The sequence below is a fragment of the Dama dama genome, chromosome 4 (genome assembly GCF_033118175.1).
Source record: "Dama dama isolate Ldn47 chromosome 4, ASM3311817v1, whole genome shotgun sequence".
NCBI lineage: Eukaryota > Metazoa > Chordata > Mammalia > Artiodactyla > Cervidae > Dama > Dama dama.
Genome location: NC_083684.1, coordinates 31,680,513 through 31,706,829, shown reverse-complemented (window position 1 = coordinate 31,706,829; position 26,317 = coordinate 31,680,513). Strand labels below are relative to the sequence as shown.

The window sequence follows — 26,317 nt, the reverse complement described above, 5'->3', positions numbered from 1 at the left end:
AAAGTATATATTATTGAATAAAAGGTTTTAAAAGAAACGTATGATGAGTTTTCAGTGTGGAAAGGGCCATTAAGTGAGACCCCATGGCCACAGAGGAACAGAGCGAGATAGAAGAGCGTTTGAGCCAGGTTCTAGCCAGAGGGAGGAGGGCAGTTTCCAGGACAGAGATGAGAAATGGAAGAGGTATGTGAACCCGTCTTGGTGAATGGGGCACCGCAGGTGATCCCAGCAAGACTTGGTGAGCCAGGAAAGCGGGCCTTGCCTTGAATGCATTCATCTCCCTGGACCGCTCCTTCCAAAGCAGGTGAGTTACCCAGCCATTCAGGTGGCAGGTAAACGGTATCTCTCATGAACTCAGGAAGCTGCCTTAATCCCTGCTTTGCTTTCCACTGCGCATGTTTCAGTATTCCATTCCATCCCCAAATCCTGTCCACCCTGGCCCCCTACTTCAGAAAAAGCATCTGACCTCAGAGGCTGGTTCAGTTTGTTGACCCAAGGTGGGGAAGGGGTCAGATCTTGGGTTCAGAGCATCCTGGGAGAAGAAGCAGCCCGTCAAAGGTGAAAGAAAATGGAACAGGAGCTCCAGACATGGAGAAAATGAAACCAAAATCAAATTTGATGTGTATCTTTCAATTTTTTTCTATGCATTTACTAACACTTTGAAATTATAATTGATTCTATCAGAAAGGTAGATTTTACATTCTTTTTCTGCAACTTGTGCTTTCACTTAGTCGGGAAAATTTTACTATTAGCGTGTATAGATCTACCTCACCCCTTTTCATGGCTGTATAGTATTCCATTGTGTAATGTACCATAGTTGAAGCAGTCCTTTATGGATAGACCCTTACCAGTACTATTGCTGGTATTGCTGCAGTGAACAAATTTGCACAATATTTTTACACAGGCTGTATATTTGTGAGATAAAATCTTAAAGAATTACTGTGCCATATGTTTTTCTTTTTTTTTTTTTTTAGGAAGGGCATTGTTCAGAAAAAGCAGTCTTCTGTTCCCTTCTTTCACTGGTGTACGCTGGCACCATGATGCCTTAAGCTATGGAATTCTTGTGGGGCTCTGTCAGGCCTGCCCAGGGTCTATGAACTTTCCAAGTGTAACTAGATGTTATTCCAATCCTGTGAACTGAGAATTCAGTATCTGCTTTTAAAAATATTTTTTTCAGGAATTTTCTGGTGCTCCAGTGGTTTATACTCCAAACTTCCAATGCAGGGGGAGTGGGTTCAATTCCTGGGCAGGGAACTAAGTTCCCACATGCCTTGCAGCACAGCCAAGAAATCAAGATTTTTTAAAATGATATTTTTCTCATGATAATTAATGGCAAGTCACAATCATGAAATAATCACATAATTTCAGAATCAAACTCTAAAGTTCTTTTCCAAAAAATTACAAGGAAAAAAAGTTATCTTAAATATGAAAAATGGCTGCCTTTTAGTGTTTGAAATGCTATGGAGAAGCCTTCAAAGTTAAGAATGCAGAGAGGTAGTAATGTTTTAAAATATCCCTGGCCAGAGGGGACTGGGTGGTGGAATGCATGAGCAACTCTTCGCAGATTCTTCTACAAACTTTAATGTGCATCTCAAATGCATTGTTCTAAGTGAAGAAGCCAGTATCAAAAGGCTGGATGATTCTATTTATATGACATTAAGGAAAAAAAGGCTTCCCTGGTGGCTCAGTGGTAAAGAATCTGCCTGCAATGCAGGAGATGAGGGAGACAAAGATTTGATCCCTACGTCGGGAACTCCTCTGGAGGAGGGCATGGCAGCACACTCCAGTATTCTTGCCTGGAGAATCCCACGGACAGAGGAGCCTCGTGGGACACAACTGAAGCGACCTAGCACGCATGTAGGCACAGAAGAGGCAAAGCTGTTGGTATGGAGAACGGACCCACAGTTCCCAAGGGTGAAGGTTGGTGGGTTGCGGGGTTGGGGGGCTTGACTGCAAAGGGACAGACAGCATGGGGGAATTGGAGGGCGATGTATCCTAAACATGGTGATGGTTATATGACTTTGTCAAAACCACACCCAAAAGTGTACATTTTAGTGTATGTAAGTTTAAAAATAAGTTTTCAAAAATAACAAAAACGTGCAGAGTCCCAACACAGTCCCCTTTGAACTTCTTTCTGAGATGAGCAGGAGCTTCATCTGTCTGGCACTGGCTCCTTTACCAATGTCTTCGGATATAACGGCTGGAGCTAGGATTCAGCAGTCCGCCAGGTGAGCACCCCAGTCATTCAGGTGCTCTTCCATCTTTGCTCCCAGCTAAGGGGTGATTCTCCAGACACAGCTCCTCTTCTCACCACTATACCTCCCCATTCCCATCAGCAAGGAGGGGTGAAGAAGAAACTGCCTTACAGTGTGCGGCAAGTCCCTTGTGTCCTTTACTGGCCAGGTGCTTGGAGTTCTGGTCTTGGACTGATATGAATAGATGCTGTCCACTGGTTTTTCGCAAGTAACTAGGGCTTTTGTGCACTAAAAGATTTTTACAATTCCAGGTGGTTGTTTTTTTTTTAATATCTTAGTTATTAAACTGTGATTAAAAGTCTAATTTGTGTCTTTACAAATCCTGTTATAACTACAGACTGCTTGGTTTTGTATGTAAATCTGAATATTTATTTTGGTTCATCTCTGACTGATGTTCAATTAATTCAAAACGTAATGGGTTAAACCAGCAGTCCCCTAAATCTTTGGCACCAGGGACCGGTTTCATGGAAGACAGTTTTTCCATGCACCGGGGGTGGGGGGGTGTTGAGGTGGGGGTGAGGGGTGGTTTGGGATGATTCAAGAGCGTATTTTGTGCACTTTATTTCTAATCTAATGCTACCACTGATCTGACAGGAGGTACCCATACTGGTCCAAGGCCCAGAGGTTGGGGACTCCAGGGTTAAACCATACATGTTACCCACATACTTAATCTAGTTTCCTTAGATTGAAAGTAAACCACATATTTAATCTGTTTGATTTGCACAAACACTTCCCATAGTTAATATGAAAGACCTAAAATCTGCTGAAATCTTCCTAAGCATTCAAATACTAACATATCTAAGTCTAAACTCATAGATTTAATCAATCAAAATCTTTTAAACATTGTTTACAAACTTAATTAAACTTTCATAGCATTTTAAAATTATAATTACAGGTCTAATTTCAAATTCCTTTAAGCATTTCAAATTAAATTCAAAGTACCAGATCCTCTAATCCTTTAAATGGGTTAACTATTTCAAATATCTTAAACAACAAAACATCATAATAATCAGAAATGTATTCCTCTGTTTGACATGGATTACTGACATTGTGTATTTGATTTACTTCCCATAATCTTGTGAGTATTTTGACACCTATGCCACCAAGGTGAGATAGTCTATCTAAATGCAAGACTCTAATTCGTTCATGGCCAGAGATTCTGGGCTGAGCACAGAATTGGTTGCTGCTTCTGCAGTGGTTCTACCCTCCTGCTCATATTGGGTTGGCCAAAAAGTTCACTTGGGGTTTTCCCATACACGCTAATGTATGAAAACCCCGAAGGAAATTTTTGGTCAGTCCTATAGTAATAGTAATGGGATTCTCAAGACCACCTCATATCTTTTACCTCATGCAGTTACTTTACTTTTACCTCCTCTGCATCTTTTAATGGCCTGATTAACATCAGTGGAGCTTCTGCATACACTACTTAGATTGTAATTACTACCTCATTAAATTCTGCTTTTTTCATTTATTACTTTTAAAAAACTGACTCATCCACCTTGCTCTCATCACAATCGTTGAAGGAAGCAACATATCAAGATTTTTCATGTATTTAGTCCTTAGCTTTCTTGATGAAGAGAAAACAGTCTTGAAGAAATAAGAGTTGACCCTTGAACAACTTGGATTTGAACTACAGGGTTCGCTTATATGTTGATTTTTTCTGATAATAAATACTACATGATCCACAGTTGGTTGGATCTGAGAATGCAGAACTGGGGATATGGAGGAAGCAGTCTTATACAGAGGGACAACTATAAGTTACACACAGATTTTTAACTGCTGGAGTGGTAATAACCCCTGTGCTCTTCAAGGGTTGACTGTATAGTGTTTAATGCATGTTTCCGTGAGAGACATCTGTGGTTTTAGATTAAATTTGTTCTACATTACTTTCAAAAGAAGGCAGTATCGGAGGTAACCATTTAACACTAATCCATTCATTCATTCATTGTGTGTCTGTCATGCTGGTACTGTGGTGAGGGGATATGTGAGGGGATATGTGCCCATAAGACACAGTCTGCCCCTGGAAGGAGCTTGCCAAAATCAAGTCTACAATAGGAGCAAACCCACTCACTTATGTCCTCTATACCTTTGATCAAATCATCAAATCATCTTAGCCAAGGCCATGATCATAAGTAAACTTCGAACCCCCACATAAGGAAAAACAACACAGTTTTCACATGGATACTCACTGAGAATGAGTAGTTAAGAGAAGCAAGCACTTTCATTTTCTCCATCAGCTTGCTTGATTGATCTTGTTGGGTCCCTTCCAAGGCCCTGGCAGGGGCCTTAGAAATTTATTCAAGTAGTTCATATGATTTTGTAAAATCTGCAAAGGTAAGCAGAAGATTTGAGTCTCATCAAAGCTGGATCAAAACAGAATTTCCTTCCCATCAGAAATAAAGTCAATAATGCAGGGTATATAGTTAATCATACTACATGTTTTTTCTCCTTTTTAAACTTAAAAAAAAAAAAAAAAGACTCATGCAAAATAGAATTGATCAATCCCTGTGTTTGGAGGGCACAAACAAGGAGCAGTGCTACTAGCACAAACAGCAGCACATATGTGGGTGAAGTTGCATGTTTTATGAATCCTTCTATCAGTCATGATTAAGAAGACTCAAATATCCTACTCTCTTAATTACAAAATGATATTACAAAACTGTCTTAAATAGAGGTGGTCAGTGTGTGTATGCTAAGTCACTTTAGTCGTGTCTGACTCTTTGCGACCCTATAGACTGTAGCCTGCCAGGCTTCTCTGTCCATGGGATACTCCAGGCAAGAATCCTCCTCCAGGGGATCTTCCTGATCCAGACAACTAACTCAAGTCTCCTATGGCTCCTGCATTGCAGGATTCTTCACCCCTGAGCCACCGGGGAAGCCTGATCACAGTAGGCGCCACAAAACCTGAATGCCTCCCCTGGTGAGTTCTGAGGACTTCAAATATAGAACAGGATTTGGACTTTACCCAGGGTAACGGGTTAACAGGAGTAGAGGATGTTGTGGGCTGACTGACATGGAGCCTGGAAGGAAGGCTGAAAACAGAGGGAATGGAAGTTCATACACTAGAGGCTCAGCGAGTGATGGTTTCCAACATTTGGTGTTTCTTCCACATTTGAAATATCATAGTTTATGTCTTTTAAAAACGAATCTAAGAATTGATTTAAAAAAAAGCACACCTGTTGATTCAACTCAACCAACTTTATTTTAATTGCATTAATTTCTGCATTTAATGTTCAGACCTTCTTGTTTCTAATCACGCATTTAAGGTGGTAACTTTTCCTCAAGGATTGCTTTGACTTCATTCCGCAGGTTATGCTGCATATTCATAGCGACCCGGTCAATAATTAAAGCAATGATGCCTATAAGGCGTTTAGCACACTTACTCCGCAATACTGGTTAGCTGCTTTAACCTTATCCTGTACTCGGCCAACAAGCAATTATCTGTTAGTCGTAGGACACCAGGTCCTGCCTTTCCCCACTTTTCCGCTTGTAACTCCTCCTAGCCCCTAGTGGGCGGAACCTGGCCTTCACGCCCTTAGACTCCATCCCCGTCAGGTTCCCTTGACACCACGCAGGTGCTAACCCATTCTATTAAACTGTCTCCTTCCGCTTTCTAAAGCGGCTCTGGGACGTCGACGGGAAAATAGTCCCTCGGCGAGGGAGTTCTTTTCCCAAGGAGGCGGTACTAGGGCGGGGCTTAAGAGCGAAAGGAACAGGAAGTCCGCGATCCCCGTGGCGGGATTGGGCTCTGCGCTCTGAGTGGGCGGGCTCAGGGAAGCGGAGGGATTCATCTCTGGCGGCGGGAGGCCCGCCGCCTCCATTTAAGGAGGGGAGTGCGGCGCTGGCGGCAGTTGCTGTGGTTTCCGTGTTCGGGTGGTTTGGTTCTCTTGGGAGTGTAGGTTCACGGACTTAGTGTCCCGCGTCAGAGTCCAGCTGTCTGTGGCCGCCGATCTGGAGGTCAGGAGCTCAGCTTCCCTTCTTCGGACCAGCCAGCCCCCTGTATTGCCTTCGCCAATTGGTGCCCATATTTAGGTCGTCTTCGGCGAGGCTGAGGAGAAGGCCGCCGGCAAGATGTTCAAAAACACATTCCAGAGCGGCTTCCTCTCCATTCTCTACAGCATCGGCAGCAAACCCCTGCAGATCTGGGACAAAAAGGTCAGGGGCTGAGGGCGGCGGCGGGGCGAGGTCTCCGGGCTGGGTCTGGGGTGGCAGGTAGTTGTGACGAGCTGGGGCCTGGGGGAGGCCAGGAGGTCTCTGCTGTGCCCTGGCCCCAGCCTGGGGTGATTGAGGCGCGAGGTGAGGGCATCGTGTAAGCAGAGGAGGTGCATGTGGGGTGGGCGTGGCTGGAGTTTAAGTGTCCTGCGGCCACGGTGTGGACCAGTGTCCCTCGCCGCAGACTTGACGGACAGGCGGTTCTTTAGCTTAGATTTCCCCACTTGTGTGGTGGGGTTGATAGTACCCGTCTAACAGAGTGAAAAGCGTCAAGTCACATGAGGTTGCTTTGGGAAAGTGCAGATGAAAGAAACTGCTGTTCACTGATTTCACAAATATTTACTGATATCCTGTGTTGTGCCAGGCGCTGTGCTGGGCACTGGACACAGAGCCATTGTCCCAGGCTCCCTTATAGAGGCACAGCCAGTTTAGGTTTCATTCATTTGCTCCCTTCCTCTCACTGATCCCAACGGAGCCAGAATTCAGTGGTCTTTGGCACCTGCTCCACACTCACTGTGACTCAGGGTCTGTGCTCTGCCTCCAGTGACTGATCTCCATCAGGAAAATTGCAAAATGGTGATGAAGTCTTGTTTAGGTTAACGTGCTCAAAGCCAAGTACAAGCCTCATCGTCTTTATTCAGGCATCCACTGGGTGATACTTCTGCTGACTCCAGGGGATGGTGACCCTGTCCACATTCTGGAGATGTTGATTAGGGGGCATGTGTGCCTAGCAGTCTATGAGTTGGTTCACACTTAACTACTGTGTTATTTCCTTTCTTAGGCAAATTCTAAGTTATCTGTATCCTTTTTTTTGAATATAAGTTAATATAAAGCTCTCTTACCATGGAAGACAGGTGAGTTAGTACTGCACTCCTCCAGGGAAAATGGAGAGAGGTGGTATGTTGAGTGCTGTTTTTATAGAGAAGGATGTGGGATCATCTAAATAAGCAGTTTACTGGCAATGAGGTCAAGAATCTTGGATTTCATCTCAGAACAAGTCCGTCTTCATCTTCCCGCATCCACAGATGAAGGTTTTTCGGCCACGGAGAGACAGAACACAGCCAGCCTTCTTTCTGCCTGTTGCTGCTACGCAATTCTTCGTTCTGAGATCAGCTTTCGGGGTGGTGTATTCACAGTGTCATTTTTATAAGATAGTTGAAAGATCTGAAAGTAACGAGTTTAGCTTTATGCATGTGTGAGAAACCTGATCAGCTTCTCTTCTTTCACAGTGATTCTGTTCCCAGACTACATCTAATGCTGGGACTTACTTTTTACACAAGAAAGCGGTTCCTTAATTGCTTTCTTACATTACTGAGTTTGTCAGTTCCATGGTTTTGTTCACATTGGATTAAAAAACCTTGTAAACTCTGAAATTGTACCTCTACAAAGAGAGCTCAAAATGAGTGTACCTGGGAACTTTGTAAGCATGGTGGCTTCTCAGCTGTTGTGGTGGCGGTTATTTAGTTGCTAAGTCGTGTCTGACTTTTTGCAACCCCCTGGATTTTACAGGCAAGAATACTGGAGTAGCTTGCTATTTCCTTCTCCAGGGGATCTTCCGGACCCAGGGATTGAACCCACATCCCCTTCATTGGCAGGTGGATTCCTTACCATTGAGCCACCTGGCTTGACTTAATCATGGATTGTCCAAAGTTGAGAGAGTGGATTGTGTGCCAGTTGAACTTGGGGTTGTAACAAAAGTGTCAGTAGAAGGCAATTGAAATAGAGAATGGGACTCCCTGTAGGAGAACTTTTCAGAGCAGGTCAAAGAACTTAAGTCCAATTCCAGTGTTAGAGAGGCTTCAGCATTTGTATTAAGTGAAACTTCTATCAGAGTTGCCCCATTTTAACCCTTCTGGGCTTGATCTTTTGTGGTGTGTTTTATTTTTCAACTGCAGTTTTTTGACTAGTCAACATGTTTACAACACAGAATATAAAAGCAGAGTAACCATAGTGCACTGTGTCCCTTAACAACGCCACTAGAGGTCAGATGGTACCTTAATGACATAAACGTGTGTGAAAATATTTTTAGATCACCTGGCAGGGCTATGTTGAGTAAATTAAGCAGACATTTTGGCAAAGAAAACCTTTAGAGGAATTCTCATTTTAAGGAAAATTCTTGTAATAGGGAGTTAAATGTTTCTACTCTTTTTATTTAGACTAGATTGAAAAGTGTTTATCTGTGAATTTTTCCCCTTGGGACAAGGGAAGGAAAAGAAGGAAAAAAGGGAAAGTTTGGGGCCATATCCATAGGCTTTGGTGTATATGTGTGCCTTTTCTCAGCTATATTACGAAGTCCTCAGACAGTGTTGGGAATCCAGTCCAGAAGGGGAAATGCTAGGAATTGATATACTTAACAAGGGTTTATTGAGCAATACCTAAGTGAGGCATTGTGTAGATTTGGGAAGATACAGAGTTAGAGAAGACATTTCCCCCACTCCCATGATTCTGAATAAGGCAGAGTTATAATAAGGGCAAAGGTTGTTGGAAGGAAGGAAGGATGGCCCACACTTACCTAGAAATGCCCCTGCCCTCTGCTCGTAGGTGCATTTTGGCTCTAAGTGCCTGTTATTAGTTATTACGTATTTTGATTTCAGAAAACTTTACTATTCTTCCTGAATTTATGGAGAGAGAGTTTCTGTCATTTGTTTACAGCGAAGAACGGTCTTGGAAAAATTAGGTTTAGTTTCTGTTTAGGCTCTGTGTCTTGTGAATGTGAGAAGTGAATGCCATAGTCATAGTAATAGTGGATTTTTAAATTCACTTTGTGGGTGTGGCTACATTTACAACACCTCCGTTGATCTGACACGCTGACGTTAGCCCTTCCCCCGTGTCATCCGTCAACTCTCAGCTTAAACACTATTTCAGTGGGAACTTAAGTTAGGTCTCCTGTGCGCTTCTGTGGTGTTCTGTATCAGACCGTGTGGCAGTTGCCTATTTATTGTGTATCTTCCACTAGACTACAGGTTCCTTAAGGGGAAGACTAGTATCTTACCTGGAAACCCCAGTGCTAGGTGTTGTCAGACACCTTGAATTTGCGTCCTGGCTCCGACACAATGTCCTGGCTGTGTAACCTTGAGCAAGTACTTCACTCAGTTCTCTCATCTTGTAATAACGCCGCCTGCTTCTCCTGGTTACGATGATTAAATGAAGAGGTATATAAATGCTTAGCAACAGTTAGGGCATACAGTATTAAATAAAGCAGGGAACTGAGGCATTTGCTCAAGAGTGAAGGAATAGTTTATAACTGAGCCCAATAGTCAGATGCCTAGGAACAGGAAGTACAGGAAATTCAGATTTCTGAAATTAGAATAATTTAGTCATTGTGCCATGGCTTTCCCAGTCCAAAACCATGGCTCTCAGGACACATAGCCTGTGGGCTGGTACCTGCTTAACTAGTTCTCCAGGCTCACCTCCCTATCTAGCAGTGACTTCCTACTGAGCTGAAAGAAGTCTGGTCTCTCTCAGCTTCAGCTTTTTGCACTTGCCAGCCCCTCTGCTGGGACCCACTCCTTCTTTTCCGCCTTAATTAGTCTTAGGTTACAGCTCAAAGGCATTTCCTCAGGCTATTTCCTCCACTTCTATTTCCTTTTCATCAAACTTGAAATTAGTTTCTCAAGATCTGTATTTCTGGCTGGATGGTAAGCTTCCTGATAGAGACCTTTGTAGTTTTTCAAACCAAGAGTGTAGGAGAAATTATGGGCTTCCCCGGGGCTCAGCAGTAAAGAATTCACCTGCAATGCAGGAGATGAAGGTTTGATCCCTGAGTTGGGAAGATCTCTTGGAGGAGGGCATGGCAGCCCACTCCAGTATTCTTGCCGGGAAGATCCCACTGACAGGGAGAAAGGAGCCTGGGGGGCTGCAGCCCCTGGGGTTACAAAGAGTTGGACACTACTGAAGCGACTGAGCACCCACACACTGATGGTTTAGTGGGTAAAGAATCCACCTGCAATGCAGGAGACACAGGTTCAATCCCTGGGTCGGGAATATCCCCTGGAGGAGCAAATGGCAACCCACTCCAATATTCTTGTCTGAAAAATCCCACGGACAAAGGAACCTGGTGGGCTACAATCCAAAAAGTCACAAAGAGTCAAACAGGACTGAGTGACTAAACACAAATGCATATACAGGGATTTCTTAATAATCCTTTAACTTCTGAGATCAGCAAATACTACATTATTAAAAGGCTCTTTATGTTTAATGTAAACATTACTTCTGATTTGTAGAGAAAATACCAGGAGGTTCCATTCCCACTTAGACTGGTATAAAACATATAACTTTGAGTCTTTACCGGTAATATCCTTAAAGTCTGCTACATGAGATTGTTAATTCATACAAGCGTCTCTGTCTTTCTTTCCTCTCATCTTGTCTTTTTCTCAGCTGCTGCTGATCCTCCACATTCCCAGAGTATTAGAACCATAGTTTTTGTGGTTGTTGCTGGAAGATATTAGATTCCCGTTCAGTTCCTAATTTTAAAAATGAAGTCTCTTTGCAGAAAAAAAAGTTCCCACACCGTAGTTTTTAATTAGCAAACCTTGTTAGTATATGTTAAATTAATGCAGTTTCCAATAGTAGACTTGAGAGCATTTGGACATGAATGTGCTAGCACTTTTTTTTTTTTTTTTTTTTCAGATTATCCCTGGGTCAGTCTGAGGATGTTCTTCATTATTCCTAATGATAGCTTTTACTGTAATTGGGCAAAGGCCTGGGTTTTAGCTACACTTGCCCTTTCACGGCATTGTTAGGAAGAGACTGGTTATGGTACACAAAATCGTCCTTACGTTGAAAGGCTGTTTGTAGATGCAGAGTTGTCTGCTGTTTGGTTAGTCCCGGTTAAGTGCTGCAAAAGGGGAGCAGCCTTTGACCCGCTGGCGCCTGCAAGGCCCAGGCCTTGAGACCGCTATGCCCAGCTCTCCCCACAGAGGTCTCCCTCTGCCTGTTTTCTGACTTAGAGCCCAGCTTCTAGCTCAGGGTGGAAACTTTCCTGCTGAAATGGACAGCTCTAAAGGCTTAATGTAAATTGGAACATGTGTCATTAAGACTAGGGTGCCAGATGGCCCAAGGGCTCAGCTGTCTGCCACGATAAGTGGGTGGGGCCAGAGAAAAGTGGGAGTAGGGAGTGGATACAGCTCCTGTTATTTTTAAAGCAGCATTGGACAGCCTCCTCCCCATCCCAGTAGTATTTTCTCCGCCTCAGCTTGACCCTCTTCCCTGGGGCTTACATTGGGAAAGAAAAAAAATCAGTGTTCTTTATTAGTTGCCCCAGCAACCATGGAAAGCCTGGGAGAGTGATTGCAAAAAAGGGCTTGAAGGCTCCCTTTTGCTGTCCGCAGAGACTGAGACCCATTCTGATTGCTAATTGCCAGTAGCCTGGGGTTCTGAAGCTTCTAAAGTACCTCCAGCTCATGGGTGGGGGTGGGAGTGGGGGTGGGAGGGGAGGTGTTCCTGAAATTAAAATGTGTAAGATTGGTTTTATTTTTTTATTATTATTATTTTGGAGGAATGAAACACTCATAGGTCACACTACAGGAACGTGTCATGAAACAAAAAGAATTAGCAAGTCAGAGGGCTCTCCCGGTGGCTCAGTGGTAAAGAATCCACCGGCAATGCAGGAAATGCAGGTTGGATCTCTAGGTCAGGAATATCCCCTGGAGGAGGTAATGGCAACCCACTCCAGTGTTCTTGCCTGGAGAATCCCATGGACAGAGGAGCCTCGGGGGCCCCGGGTCCATGGGGTCGCAAAGAGTCAGACATGGCTGAAGTGACAGAGCACACACAGCAATTCAGAAACAAAGGATACTTTCTAATTTAGATGAAGGAAGTAAAATAAAACCTACTTACACCACGAGCAATAAATGCTACCCAGTTCATTTTATCTTCATTTCACAGTGAGGCCTGCCTGGTGGCCTCTGAACTGGAAGGAGGTAAGGAAAGGAAGTTGATGCTTTCTGAGGCCGTGTATCTTAGTATCCATGTTTGTCAGAAGCTGGACTGGGGAGGGGGTTGCTTCCTGGAAGGCCTTGACAAGCTAAGGCAGTGACAGCCAGATTGCCAGGGTGTTGGGAGGCCTTGCCCCAAATTGACCACCTCTCTTTCTCCTTTGATCCTAGTTTGAGAGCTTAGAGAAAGGTTCTGGGAGGTTTCTTACTCTTTAACTGCTCATATCTCTGCTTAATTACACCTCATCCCCACTCCACTCTTTTCTTCCAGTGAATTTGTATCTACAAGTGCTTAAAACTTAATGAAGAAGAAAAATCATAATTCACTAAGAAATCAACTCAATTTGATTTTAAAGCTCTGGCAGTTTGTGATATGACAATACCTGTGCTTTTCTTCTTTTAGGATTGAACTTTGTTCTTGGGCAAAGCTCTATTTAGACTCTTCTCACCACTGGGCAAGTTAAAACTCTAGAGAGACTGGTGTTTTGAAAACTAGAGTTTTCAAAAAAACTGCCTTTTTCTCCTCTGGGTTCTTGAGTTTTCATGGGCTGCATTAATTAATTTTGTAAGAATTAAGTTTGTGAGTGTGGATGTTGATGTGAAAGAGATTTCTCTTAAGCTCTGACAATCCAACTTTAATTTGCCTCTGGGCCAGAAGTCTATAAGAATACACAAAGTCTGTTTTGGCTTTTAGTCTGTTGGCTTCTGCTTGCAGTATAAGGCATTGTTTTCTTCTGTAAAGACCTGAGTGGTCACATTTACTGGAGTGAAGTCGTATGCTGTAAACTTTGAGATGGGCAGAAGGCAAGTTTCCTAACATTTCCTCCCTGTGTAATCTGGCTGAGTTTTCTGGAGCTGAGGGAGGCTTCCTGTCCACTGTGATCTGAGAGGCCATCCAGGATGTAAGATCTGAGATCACGCTGCTTTTTTTTTCCTTTTAATTTGGCTATGCCAGGTCTTAGTTGCAGCACCAGGGACCTTTCATTGTGGCAAGTGAACTCTTGGTTGCAGCATGTGGGATCTAGTTCCCTGATAAGGGATCCAACCCAGGCGGCCTGCATTGGGAGTTCTGACTCCTAACCACTGGACCCCAGAGAATTCCAGGAGGTCACACTTTTAAACAATGTTGGATAAATTGCAACACGTTGCCTTTTAGCAATAGTAGTTTCTGGACCCCGATTACTTAATTCTTTGTTTTTAACCATCTGTTTGGTTTGTTGCCTTCTGTACCTTTTTAAGAATGAAGTTACTCTTCAGAGAATAATTAGTAGTGTGTTATAAAATTAGTAGGGTACTGTCAGCTCTTATCAATGTGACTACATCATATTATATGGAAAAATTTCTGGATGAATTCCTCCTTTACCAACTAGTCAGCCTGATTTTCCACAGCAGCTGTGGGCTAGCAAATAGAGGAGGAATATTGCCACTTTGGGAGCATTTATATGGGGAATGAGGTGGGCAGTGTTGGCATGTGCTACACAGATCCAAGTCTTTGTGCTCTTAATCTCCTCTGGAAAGAGGCCCAGATTTCAAAGCAGGAGGGCATTGGATGTTGCCAGCTTTGTTTGAGAAGCACTTCAATGTGATGTCTGTGACTTGAGAATCCAGAAATGCTGCCCTGGCAGAGATCCGGGGCCCATGCACCCGGAATTCTGTCTCTAACAATGGGTCCCGAAGGGGGATTTGTGGGAAGGCATTCTTGATGCTGGCAACTGCACTGTCTTTGTGATATACCCTGGGATCTCTAGCCTCCCATAATAGTTCATGGTGGATATGTCATCCAGGAATTTTTAAAAAACCCTCCTTGAATCTCTTCAGATGTGCCAACTCTTAGCGTGACAAATTCCAGAAGTCAGCAAATATTTGAATGCTTAGTTTATGCCTAGCCGAGTACTAAGCATTGTAGAACATACAAAGTGTTTCATACTCTATCCTTACCCTTGAGCTTATACTTTTTTGAGGCGACAAGACTCAGTTACATCTTGCAGAAAAAGATGGGCAGTAATACCCGATGTCACCTGGGGAATACCAGGCACACCACATGTGGATCAAGTTCACAGTAACCAAGCTGTTAACCAAGTAACCACAGTAACCAAGACTGAGGTCTCAAGACAGAATGCCGTGTTACCAATAATCCATGTTGAACAGTGTAACTGTCAGAGTCAGTGTGGTTTTCTCTCCCATACGCAAGTCTAACGGTGAGCCACGTGATGAGTCATTGACTGTGACAACACAGGCAGCTGTTTTCGCTCTACCCATTAAGAGACCACATGCTTACCTTTCTGGTGCATGCAGTTCTAACCTTGCTTGATCTTTTTCATGTGTTAATACATTCAGCCCGAAGAGGCCAGCCCCATCTCAGAAGTGCCTTCGTGTGTCTCTGTTCTATCCATATAAAGTGCTCGAATGTAATACTTGAAGATAATTGTGCTTTCCTAAATAATTTTTGAGAGGAGGAGTCCATACTGAATGATTCCTCTCCATCATACACCCCTACATATGCTGCAAACAGTACAAAACAACGTAGGCTGAAGTGCTAAATTACATAGTTTGGGCTGCATGAGCCAGGAAACAAATCAGAAGAGAGGTCAGTGTAGGCTGAAAATGCTAAAGAAGGCTTCTGTGTGCGGCTCAGATGGGACTTGAGTTCATACTTGAAAAAGTAGAAACTTAGGGAAAAGAAGATAGGGAAGCGCGAAGTCGGAGTAAACCTCAGGGAATAATATATTCACTTTTGGGTTGCCACCCTCCCTGTCGCTGACACTCAGCATTTGGCCTTTCTGGCCACAGAACTATCTGTGTGAGGCAGTATTGGGCAGTGGAAAGCCTGGTTGTTACTCCTGCTTTCCTTACTTAGGGCCCGTCATCTGCACTCCCTGCCTATCAGTGTCCACATGTGTCAAGTGGAAACACCACCAATGACCTTGTGTTTTGTTTTTTTTTAACATTTATTTGTTTGTTTGATCTTTGGCTGCCCTGGGTCCTTACTGCTGCTTTCGGGCTTTCTGTGGTTGCAGCGCACGGGAGCCAGCCTTCCTTGCAGTGGACGGGCTTCCCATTGCGGTGGCTTCTCTTGCCGTGGAGCACAGGCTCTCGGTGCACGGACTTCGGGAGCTCAGTTGTCGCAGCCCCTGGGTTGTAGAGCCACAGGCTCGTAGCTGAAGCTCACGGGCTTAGTTGTTCCACGTCACATGGAATCTTCCCAGACCAAGGATCAAACCTGTGTCCCCTGCATTGGCAGGCAGAGTCTTATCCCAGGGAAATCTGACCTTGTGATTTTTGTTGTTGGTCTTGTTAGGACTAAGATTGCTGTTTTTGTTAGGACTGTTCCTAGTGCTTGGCAGACACTTGGTAAACATTAGCTAAATTGAAATTGAATTGATTTCTTTGGGAAGAAATTGGTCCTGATTTATAGATGGCCCAGTTATCTGCAGTTCCTGTGGTGGTTGATTGGGCCCTGTCTAGAGGTAATTGCATGGCTTATTTACATATAAACTTCAACATACCATGTCACAAACTTCTGTGTTAATGCCTCTTGGGCTACTGTAGTTTTCTTTAAATAGTTGCATTCAGCCTTCGAAATCTTAACAAAATTATTGCCAAATATTTCAGTACTCACCAGTTTAATTTTCTCCCTTGTAGGTACGGAATGGCCACATCAAAAGAATCACTGATAATGACATCCAGTCCCTGGTGCTAGAGATTGAAGGAACAAATGTCAGGTAGGTTGCCAATCTGTTCTCCCAGAGACGTTGTATGACAGAGGCTAATAGCAGGGACTGCAGAGCAAGACTGCCCAGTGTAAACCCGAGTGGATTTACTACTTAGGGCTCACCCTGCGAAGTTACTGTATCCCTCAGGCTTGTTTCCTCATCTGTAAAATAGGAATAAGAACAATACATCTTCCTTAGAGAATTATTGTGAAGATTAAATAAGTGAATATTGTGAAGTAATTAGCCTCCAACTAATAAAAAAAAAAAAAAAAAAAGAAAGAAAAAAAAATAAATAAAAAATCCAATTATTTACAAACCAAAAAAAAAATAATAATAAGTGAATATATATAAACCTGCTTAGCACATAGTAAGGGCTGGGTAGGTCTTAGTTACCCCAGTGTGTCTGGGGGGAGGTGAGGGTGTTACAGGAATCATCCAGTGGGTGGTCAGCATAGTTTTCAGTGTTACAGTGGTCTTGGTTTTGGTTTTCTATCACTTAAGAGTTTCTTAGAACAGAAGTAAATCTTTTCTCACGTGTGGAAAAACTTCATCTGATCTGCTGGCCTGGCTTTTGCTTTTCAGATACTTTCTTGTTGATGTCTAGTGCTGTGTTAAGCTTTTGTTTCAGAGTCCGGCACTTTTTTTAGAAGTATTAGCTTAAGGGTTGAGGGATCTTTGGATCTTTTAGATCTGCCTTCCAGCTTACCTCCTTGGGCTGAGTGTTAACTGCTGTGCATATGACAAAAGAAGAGGCTGGTGGTATGTTTGTTGGTGTTTCCTCTTTCTACAGCACCACGTATATCACGTGTCCTGCAGACCCAAAGAAAACGCTGGGAATTAAACTTCCCTTCCTTGTCATGATCATCAAAAACCTGAAGAAATATTTTACCTTTGAAGTACAGGTAAGCATATGCATGTGAATCTGTACACTCTCGGCTATACCAGAGAGGTGGCCGGTCAATTTATGGGAAAAAAGTGACCGTAGGAAAAGTATCTTTATCCTTTTGAATGTATTCCTTTTTGCCTCTGCCATACACTTGATTCTGCCATTATTATTATGACATAATTTCAGTATTAGTAATCCGAATTTCATGCCAAGTTTTAAAAGAAGCAGTAACGCATCCAGAAAATCTAATCAATAGCTCTAAGATTTCAAAGCTTGAGGATTGGAAGAGTACCTACCTGGGAAGTTACTATTTAATATCAGGCTGGCTATTGTTGGTCTCTATTCCAGCATTCTTAGTTTTTCAAAGGGAAGAATGTTTATGGAATCATGCTATGGTCTGAGGGCCTGATGCATGTGTCATATGTCATAAGCAGCTGATGTTGTCCTGGCAACAGACAAGATAAACTCGCTGTTTCCGGGCCATCTGCGTCCAGTGTGACCCATGTAGGTCTGTTTATTCTCCCTTGGGTCTCAGCCTTGGGAAACCAGGCTGTGGGAGTTTCAGGTCCTGGTCTTACCAAGGTTGTTTGCTCCAAGATGGAATTACTGTGATTCTTCCTTTCCATATTTTGTAGGTACTAGATGATAAGAATGTGCGTCGGCGGTTTCGGGCAAGCAACTACCAGAGCACCACCCGGGTCAAGCCCTTCATCTGTACCATGCCCATGAGGCTGGACGACGGCTGGAACCAGATTCAATTCAACCTGTCAGACTTCACTCGGCGGGCCTATGGCACAAACTACATTGAGACCCTCAGGGTGCAGGTATTGGCTCCTTTTCCAGAGGGAGCCCCAAACGGGAGAGGGTCACCTGGCTTGTGACCTAGGTGGCAGAACTCTGTGGCTTTCTGGCTAAAGTTCCCAAGTCACCGTTCAGGGGGCTTTCACCTCAGAGGCTCAGGACCTGTTCAGGCATCTGCTCAGTAATAGTAGGGAGTGTGGGGGTGATGTAGTCACTAAGTTGTGTCCAGCTCTTGCAACCCTACGGACTGTAGCCCACCAAGCTGCTCTGTCCACGGGATTCTCCAGGCAAGTGTACTAGAATGGGTTGTCGTGCCCTCCTTCAGGGGATTTTCCTGACCCAGAGATCCACATCGCCTGCATTGCAGGCAAATTCTTTACCGCTGAGCCACCAGGGAAGCCTCATGGTGGAGAATACAATAAGCAACATCTCCCTCTTGTCAGAATCTCCGCCTAAGCCAAGCTGAGGAGATGCCAAAGAGATGATGCTTATGACAGCGCCATGTGGGGTGAGGGGGCTGGAGGAGAGTCAGGAAAAAAAGGAAAGACAGTCATAATTTGCCTCTTACTTTAAGAGACTTATTTTAAGTCTTATATTCACAGATCCATGCAAACTGTCGCATCCGACGGGTTTACTTCTCAGACAGGCTCTACTCAGAAGACGAACTGCCAGCAGAGTTCAAACTGTATCTCCCAGTTCAGAACAAGGCAAAGGTGAGCCGGCTTTCCTCAGAGGGAGGCCAGATAGTGAGTTGGAGAAGCCGTGCCCCCGCAAAGGGCTGTGTTCTACACGGTCAGGTGCAGAGGCTCTCTCTGTTGACGTGGAGTATGGAGGGCCTTTACATCAGAAGTTCTTAGGTCTACCACCGGCAGGGCGTCAGGAGTAATCCCATGAGCTGCTGTCTCACCTCTGTGAAGTGACCCTGCCCCTCTTGGGGGGCATCCTGCTCCTTCCTGACCCCAGGCCTTCCTTGCAGAATATCTTCCATCTGAACCTCTTCATCAGCCCCAGTTACTATCAGCCAACCCCTCCCTAGCATGATGATGGGTGCTTCTGGGCCTGCCCACTGCTGACACGTATGCACCGCCCCATGAGCCAGCATCCCCTTGAGTGTCCCCTAGAGGTAGGGGGTCACTGCCATTGACCATCTATTTTCTAATAACTTAAACTGATGCATTTGTTCTTTTTCTTTCTTTCTTTCCCCTTCAGCAATAACTGGAATGCAGCTCAAGGGATAGACCCTGGATATGACTCTTAGTTTAAAAAGGAAACTATCTGGAGGACAATGCAAAAAAACAGATATTTATATTAGTTCACTGTGCTATGGTTCTTTTACCTACTGCTTGGCATCCCTTGTGGATGCCAGTGACTATGCCATGCGATGTAAGTACAGTGGGGGATAAGTCGTCTTTTGATACATGAATGCTGGAGTTTATCTCGCTGCCTGCCTTGATGTGTGGGGAGATAGATTTACCACGAACTTACAGAATTAAAGATGGTCCCGTAAGGCAGTTTCAGACCAATATTTCTTCCTACGGTTTGTTCTTTGTTTTATATGTTATCTAAATATATGTACATGCTGTGTAGCGCTCATAATCTGGAAATGAATAAAATGTTATATTCTTGGTTTGTAAATTTGTTCTTGGTTTGTGTGTGTGTGTGTGTTTTTTACATTGGTGACATTTCTCTTTCTTTATGGGATGAAAATAGAACTCTTTGCGAAGAACATCCCGTACATTCATGTGGTGAATTAGCTTGCAGTAAGCACTGAAAGAACAGGACATCTATAGATTCTGATTTGGAACAACTCCCAAGATAAACTAAATGGGAAGAAACACGAATTGCGTATCACCTAGAATCATCTTACTCTGCGGGGGGCGGGGCTCAAGTGGAGCTTTAGACAAAATGGCACGTGTTCCAGATTACTCTTAAACCCCTTGGGAAGGTGTCACATTGGAGCCTCACTTGCCCTTGTGTGACCATCAGCCTCACTTGCCCTTGTCTAGTGCTCCTCAGCATTGGAACGGATCACCGCTTCCTTGTTTGAGCTCCAGATGAAGTACTTGCCTCGAGTTTAGGAACTTAGAGGAAAAGTGTTTTTTAAACACTGGACTCACTTGAAAGAACTGAAATCTTAACACCACTCTCCCAGCTCCCTGTTATTCTACAGCATGTGCTTGGGGCTAGTGAAATGACCCTGCCACAGATAGTTATGTTTACAAAAGTTGACCACTTAACACTACCGTATGTAATATTTCTGAAGGGAAAACAATTCGGGGGTGGAGAAGAGCCTATGTAACTACACCTCCAAGATCTCATAGGGTGCATAAGAACTGTGCAGTGATTACTACTGGAGAGAATGGTGCTATTGCTTATATAATTTTTTTATGTTTAATACTATAAAACATTTTCTTTGAGGTAGTAGTTAGTAATAAAATTTCAAAGTCAAAAAACAACAAAAGGCCACCCTGGATACCATGCTCTTACCGACCCTCCCTTGGATTTGGCTTCATCCCACAGGGTCAGACTGGAATTGTGGGCATTTTGACTTAGATTAGAAGTAAAAAAAAAAAAAACCATGGGGCTGAATTGGTCTTTACCGTGGCTGCCTCCTGAGAAGTTAAGTGGCAAGGAGCCCTGTCGTCCCACACCCTTATCCTCCAGCGTGCGCTCTGGGTAAGCATGGCTGAGACTCAGGATGTGGAGGGCTGGAGGGGAGGGTGCCCGGCTGCTGCCTCAGACACTCACTGAGTTCTTGTTTCTTCTCATGGTCGTCGGGGGCCTGACACTGAGGTGGGCTCAGCCAAGATGACTTTGCCTTCGTCATCTGCCAACCGGATGGAGCCACCTTCGCCACGGTGGCTCTCCTTGGAGAGTCCCCACGGCTCTGTCACAGAGCACCCGTCGGCCCAGGTGACAGCCTGCTCTCTCAGGGCCACCCCCAGCCACATCTGAACATCGACCTTGCTTCTCCATCCTTAAACACCCGAGTGTTCCCGTGCTTAGACCCCGTGTGTCTGTCCTGAGCCTTCTGGGTTACAGAGGGATCCTCAGAAGTGGGTGGGGGTGGGGCGCTCCGGGACGTCAACAGAGTTTCTTGTCTCCGGCCGCTGTGTGGTGAAATCTCCCCTGCAATCTGGGGTCTATTGTGGGATGAAAGCTGCTTTTGTGGAGGCGAGAAAACCCGGTCAACTTCTCATCTCTCTCCGGTGCCGGGCCATCGGCGGAGTGCTCCTGGAAGTCCGGAGAAACACAGTAACGCACTCTCCTCCACACAGAGCCCCTTTCTCCCCCAGGCCCTTGTCAGACTAAGTACGGGGATTACCTCACCACCCTCTTCAGGGTGGGAGGCGGCAGCTGTTGACTTCGCAGATGCTTCACATATCCATCCGAGAGGAAGTGAGGGGGTGTGGAGGGTGATGGGATGTATTATCTAAGCTGGACCCCGGCCAACGTGAACTGTGGCACCAGCCATGGCCCCTGCCCCTCCGCTCCCCAGGAAGATGACGATGGCTAATTATGGGGCAAAGGAAAGGAGGAATGAAGGGACAGGCTGCAAGGCCCAGAGGCCTCCTGCACGGAGCCGGAGCCAGAGTGACCTTGGATTGAGGAAACTGGAGCAGGCAGGGTCGTGTTAGCTGGCTCCTTGGAAGCCATGATGTGTGTTTTAGAAGGAGTTCCCTTCCCAATAGAAGTGTTGGTTAATTGGTGGGCACTTGAGTGGACAGGCATGCAGTCGTCCCCAGCAGGGCCCATCGAGGGGGAGAGCCTGCTGCCACACCCTTATTTGCTTCCAGCGTGTTGACTGCTTCCCCACAGCCAGGCCGGTAAGGCTGACTGTGCTGGTCCAGCCACCTCCTGGGGCGTTTCTCAAGGAGGCAACTATGCCAGGAGACAGCCCCCCAAGCTGATTTCTTTAGCTCCTCAGCAGCGTTAGCCAAAATCTTCAGGTGTCAGGAATTCACTGAAAAAGATACTGGAGCTCTTCCTGTCTAGCCCTCTCTTTCCACATTTTGCTGATGAGGACGCTGTAACCTGGAGAGCTTCGGGCTGAGCGACTCCTACGGTGGCAGGAGTGGAACAAGGATATAGAACCTTGGTGGGAGTCGTATGCCATCCTTGTCCTCCCGTGTGCTGGCATTCCCCTGCTTCCTCCGTGGCTGGCTGTCCTCTTCGTAGAGGCATTGATGGGGCAGATAATGCCTTTGTGGGGGGATACCCTGGAGGTCCAGTGGCTAAGACTCCGAGCTTACAATGCAGGGGACCCGCATTGAAACTCTTGTCAGGAACTAGATCCCACATGCTGTAACTAAGAGTTTGCAAGCCATCGCTAAAAGATCCTGCCCACTGCAACTAAGACCCGGTGCAGTCAAATAAACAAAAATATTGAAAAAACAAACAAAGATAATGTCTGCCTGGGAGGTTGGGTCAGGCCAGAACTGGCTGCTCAGGAAGACTAGACTCAGCTCTGCCTCTGCGGTGAGGGCTCTCCTGGGGTGTCCCTTCATGGTTGCACTTTAGCTGAACTTCAGGGCCCGAGGCTGAGGATAGAAAGCTTCAGGGCAAAGGTTTGTGTTTAATGGATTATAAAAGTAGCATAGGCTCATGGAAAATTCAAACAGCACATAGAATATGGAGTAAGATATAAAGTCACCATTCCCATTCCTGAACTGAAAGTATTTGAATGGACCAGACTGACTTTTAACTACTTTACATGTATTTGTTTTACTAAATTATCATGACACTGAAATAGAAACTATTGTTATTTTACTGATGAGAAAACCAAGGCCCAGAGATTACTGTGCCCAATCACACAGTGGTGCTAGAAGCAGGTTTCAAACTCATGCTGTTTAACTCCTGTGCTGGGCTCTTAAATCACTTGACTTCTTAGCTTGCTGTTTTCTCCTAACAATAGCCTCATGATAAAACACATGAAACTTACCCAAGAGCTGGGTGGGGCTAGGTGTCCACCTATGAACAATAGATTAGATCTCTTGTGTTAACTTCACCCAAGGGAATACTATACAGCCATGAAAAGGGACAAATTACAGCTAGGTGCAACAACAGAAGAACCACACAACCATAACGCAGCATGAAGACAGCAAGGCGAAATATAGAAGGGATGATTCTACTTCTATACAATTTTTAATTAGACAAAACAATATATTGTTTAGGACGCATTTATAAATGACAGTCTATACAGTAGTCCCACTTTATCCACAGTTCTGCATTTCCTGGTTTCAGTTCTGTGTATTCAACTGCAGTCCAAACATTTTAAATGGAACATTCCAGAAATAATTCACGTCTTAAATTGTGGAGCATTCTGAGTAGCATGATGAAATCTTGTGCTGTACCTGGGATGTCCATCACCATCGTTTGCCTCTGACCGTCCACCATCGACATTGTCATGGCTCGATGACACAGGATCACCTAAAGAAGACGATTCTCCACCTGAAATTGTCAGGTCAGTAGTAGCCTAATGCTGTGTCACCCACCTCAAGTCCCCTCATCAGGTAGGCATTTTATCATCTCACATTGCAAGAAGAATGAGGAGTATAGTACACTAAGATATTTTGAGAGAGACCACATTCATATAACTTTCATTACAGTGTATTGTTACACATGTTCTGTTTTATTATTTGTTCATCTCTTACTGTGCCTAAAGTGTAAATTACACTTTATGATAGGCACGTATTGTGGAGAAGGAAATGGCAACCCACTCCACTATTTTTGCCTGAAAAATCCCGTGGACAGTGGAGACTGGCCGGCTACATTTGAATGGGTCACACAGAGTCAGACACGACTGAGTGACTAAGTACAAGCATAGGCATGTATGTATCAGAAAAAAGGAGTATGTGTAGTAGTATATATAGGGTTTCAGGCATCCATAGCGGGTCTTGGAATGTACTCAGTGGTAAAGAATCCACCTGCCAATGCAGGAGGCCCAGGTTCGATCCCTGGGTCAGGAAAATCCCCTGGAGGAGGGCATGGCAACCCACTCCAGTGTTCTTGCCTGGAGAATCCCATGGACAGAGAAGCCTGGTGGGCTATATAATCATTGGGTTCGCAAAGTGTTTGACACGACTGAGCTCATGCTTATTACAGGGTTTCAGGCATCCACGGGGTGTCTTGGAATGTATCCCTTTGGGGACTCCTGTAGCAACAGACAGAAGACTATCTCAAAACTCAGGAGTGTGCTTTGCCTAGAAGTGGGGGTTGGGGGTGGCGGAAAAAAGTGATGGGGAAGGCACTCTAGGGGCTTCTCAGGACCATCAATATTTAATTTCTTAACCTGGGCAGTTTTTACTCAACAATGTTTGCTTCATTACTATCTGAATTACACACACCGTTGAATATATTCTTCTGATCATGTTTCTCAATTTTTAAAAAAAGGTCAAATTTAGATGACTTAGCCCTAGCTTGTTAAAATGCAGGCTCTTGGGGCCCAGCTCATCAAGATGCAGATTCTCTTTCAGGAGATCTAAATCTGGCCCAGGTCGACATCTGCCCCTGGTGGGTTTTGGTGTTTCTGTCACTTGAAGCTGCTCCAACGTGGAGCGAGCAAGCATTGAAGTGGTACCTCTGAGTGTGGAAAAGTCAGATGCGGGGAGGGAAGGGGAGTGTAAGTAAAGCAAACCACCTCTGGCATGTGTGTCCATAGCAGCCCCCTACCTCCCAGAGCCTTACATTGTCTTTCTACAAAATTCTAGTGCATAACTTTATATCTCTATTCCTTTTCTGTAACCTGAAAATATGGAGTCCTGTAATGCAAACCACGAGTGCTTCTGGGCTGCAATAGAGGCCCTTCCAAATTGTAAATCCATAAGGCACTGAACATCTGGATGGAGCGTGAGCTTTGGAAAAATTGTGCTTCTTGGTATCCATGGTGTCTGAAGCAAAGCAAAACAGTGTGCAAGGGTGGGATATGGAAACACATTGGACAGAACCCCTTATTAAAGGGTGTAAAATGTCACTGAGAACCTCTGCTGTTTTATTGCATGAGGGTAATAAATATTAATAAGGGCCTTTGTGAGTTCCCTCATCACATGGGTTCCCCCAAATTCTTTTTTTCCATAAAGTCTTAAGTTGTGAATCCTCCTGGTATTTGGGAGGGAATACAGTAAAATCAGGAAATACAGTAGAATCAGTCCACACACACACTAGCCTTTGGGTTCCAGTTCAGTTCAGTTCAGTCGCTCAGTCATGTCTGACTCTTTGTGACCCCATGGACTGAAGCACACCAGGCTTCCCTGTCCATCACCAACTCCCAGAGCTTGCTCAAACTCATGTCCATTGAGTCAGTGATGCCATCCAACCATCTCATCCTCTGTTGTCCCCTTCTCCTCCTGCCCCCAATCCCTCCCAGCGTCAGGGTCTTCTCAAACTAGTCAGTTCTTCGCATCATATGGCCAAAGTTTTGGAACTTCAGCTTCAGCATCAGTCCTTCCAGTGAATATTCAGGACTGATTTCCTTTAGGATTGACTGGTTTGATCTCCTTGCTGTCCAACGGACTCTCAAGAGTCTTCTCCAACACCACAGTTCAAAAGCATCAATTCTTGGGTGCTCAGCTTTCTTTATGGTCCAACTCTCACATTCATATGTGACTACTTGAGTTCCAAGTCAGCCTCAAATCCACCTCCCATCGGTGCTGCCCTTGAAGTCTAAAGCATGCTCCCAAGCCTGGGCCTCTCTTCTTGGTGCTGGAAACTGACCTAAGCCAACATGTGGGTCCTGGTGACCCTTAGGCCCCTCTATCAGAGGAGGTAGAGGAAAGCTGAAATCTGTCCCCTCCAAGCCAGCTACCACACATGGTATATTGTAAAAGCACGTCTCAGACCACAAGTACAAAACTGACAGTGAGCATGCAAAAAAAGACTCATGTCACCTGTTCCTAAAGCTTGGTGAAGTGTCTGTGTGCTCTCCCATGATGCACTTCTGTGGGGACTGTGAGGCCGTGGGGACAGCAGGACCACATGTGGATTCTCTGCTGAGCGTGCGCAGGTGGGAGGAGGGATGAGCTGCCGTCCCATCTGAGTTCCAGACTAAACCGTTCTCAAGGTCTTGGGTGGCTGGGCTTGCCAACTTCCCATGCATGCCCCATATTAACGGGGACAGACAGAGGTACACGTAAAATGCTTCTGGCTATTGCATATTTTGGAATTGACTCACTTCCCCAGTGGAAAGAATTTCTCCTTCTTTATTTCTTAGGGAATGTATTTCTGATATATACCCGCACTGCTTACAGGGAGCAGAGATTCGTTCCCACAAGTTGTGCTCACTCGGGTCAGTGGGCTGGAAGAGCAGTGGGGGAGGGGAGAGGCCCTTGCCCCCAGGAAACCCTAAGGAAGAGAAACGGTGCAGGGGAGCTGAGCCCCTGAGGGGCCCCCGGGCTTCCCAGTGGGATTTGTGCTTTAGCTTTGTCCCTCTCTACTGCCCTCGCCGGAGGAAGCGGTTGAGGCTGAAGATGCTTCAGGGCATCACTCATTCCCTGGGAGACTGAGTTCACCTGGTGT

At 45.0% G+C, this 26,317-nt stretch overlaps 1 protein-coding gene across 1 annotated transcript; it reads left to right on the top strand.

The window, feature by feature from the left end:
• The first annotated feature begins 6,059 nt into the window (after positions 1-6,059).
• On the top strand, positions 6,060-19,438 carry CFAP20 (cilia and flagella associated protein 20). Its single transcript, XM_061138622.1, has 6 exons — positions 6,060-6,410; positions 16,046-16,125; positions 16,907-17,018; positions 17,638-17,826; positions 18,406-18,516; positions 19,013-19,438. The coding sequence occupies exons 1-6, from the start codon at positions 6,327-6,329 to the stop codon at positions 19,016-19,018; spliced, it is 582 nt and encodes a 193-aa protein (XP_060994605.1). The 5' UTR covers positions 6,060-6,326; the 3' UTR covers positions 19,019-19,438.
• The last annotated feature ends 6,879 nt before the right edge of the window (positions 19,439-26,317 follow it).

Coding starts and splice junctions, on each gene's coding strand:
- CFAP20 (XM_061138622.1), top strand. CDS start 6,327: ATGTTCAAAAACACATTCCAGAGCGGCTTCCTCTCCATTCTCTACAGC. Junction 6,411..16,045: donor TGCAGATCTGGGACAAAAAG/GTCAGGGGCTGA, acceptor TCTCCCTTGTAG/GTACGGAATGGCCACATCAA. Junction 17,827..18,405: donor TTGAGACCCTCAGGGTGCAG/GTATTGGCTCCT, acceptor TTATATTCACAG/ATCCATGCAAACTGTCGCAT.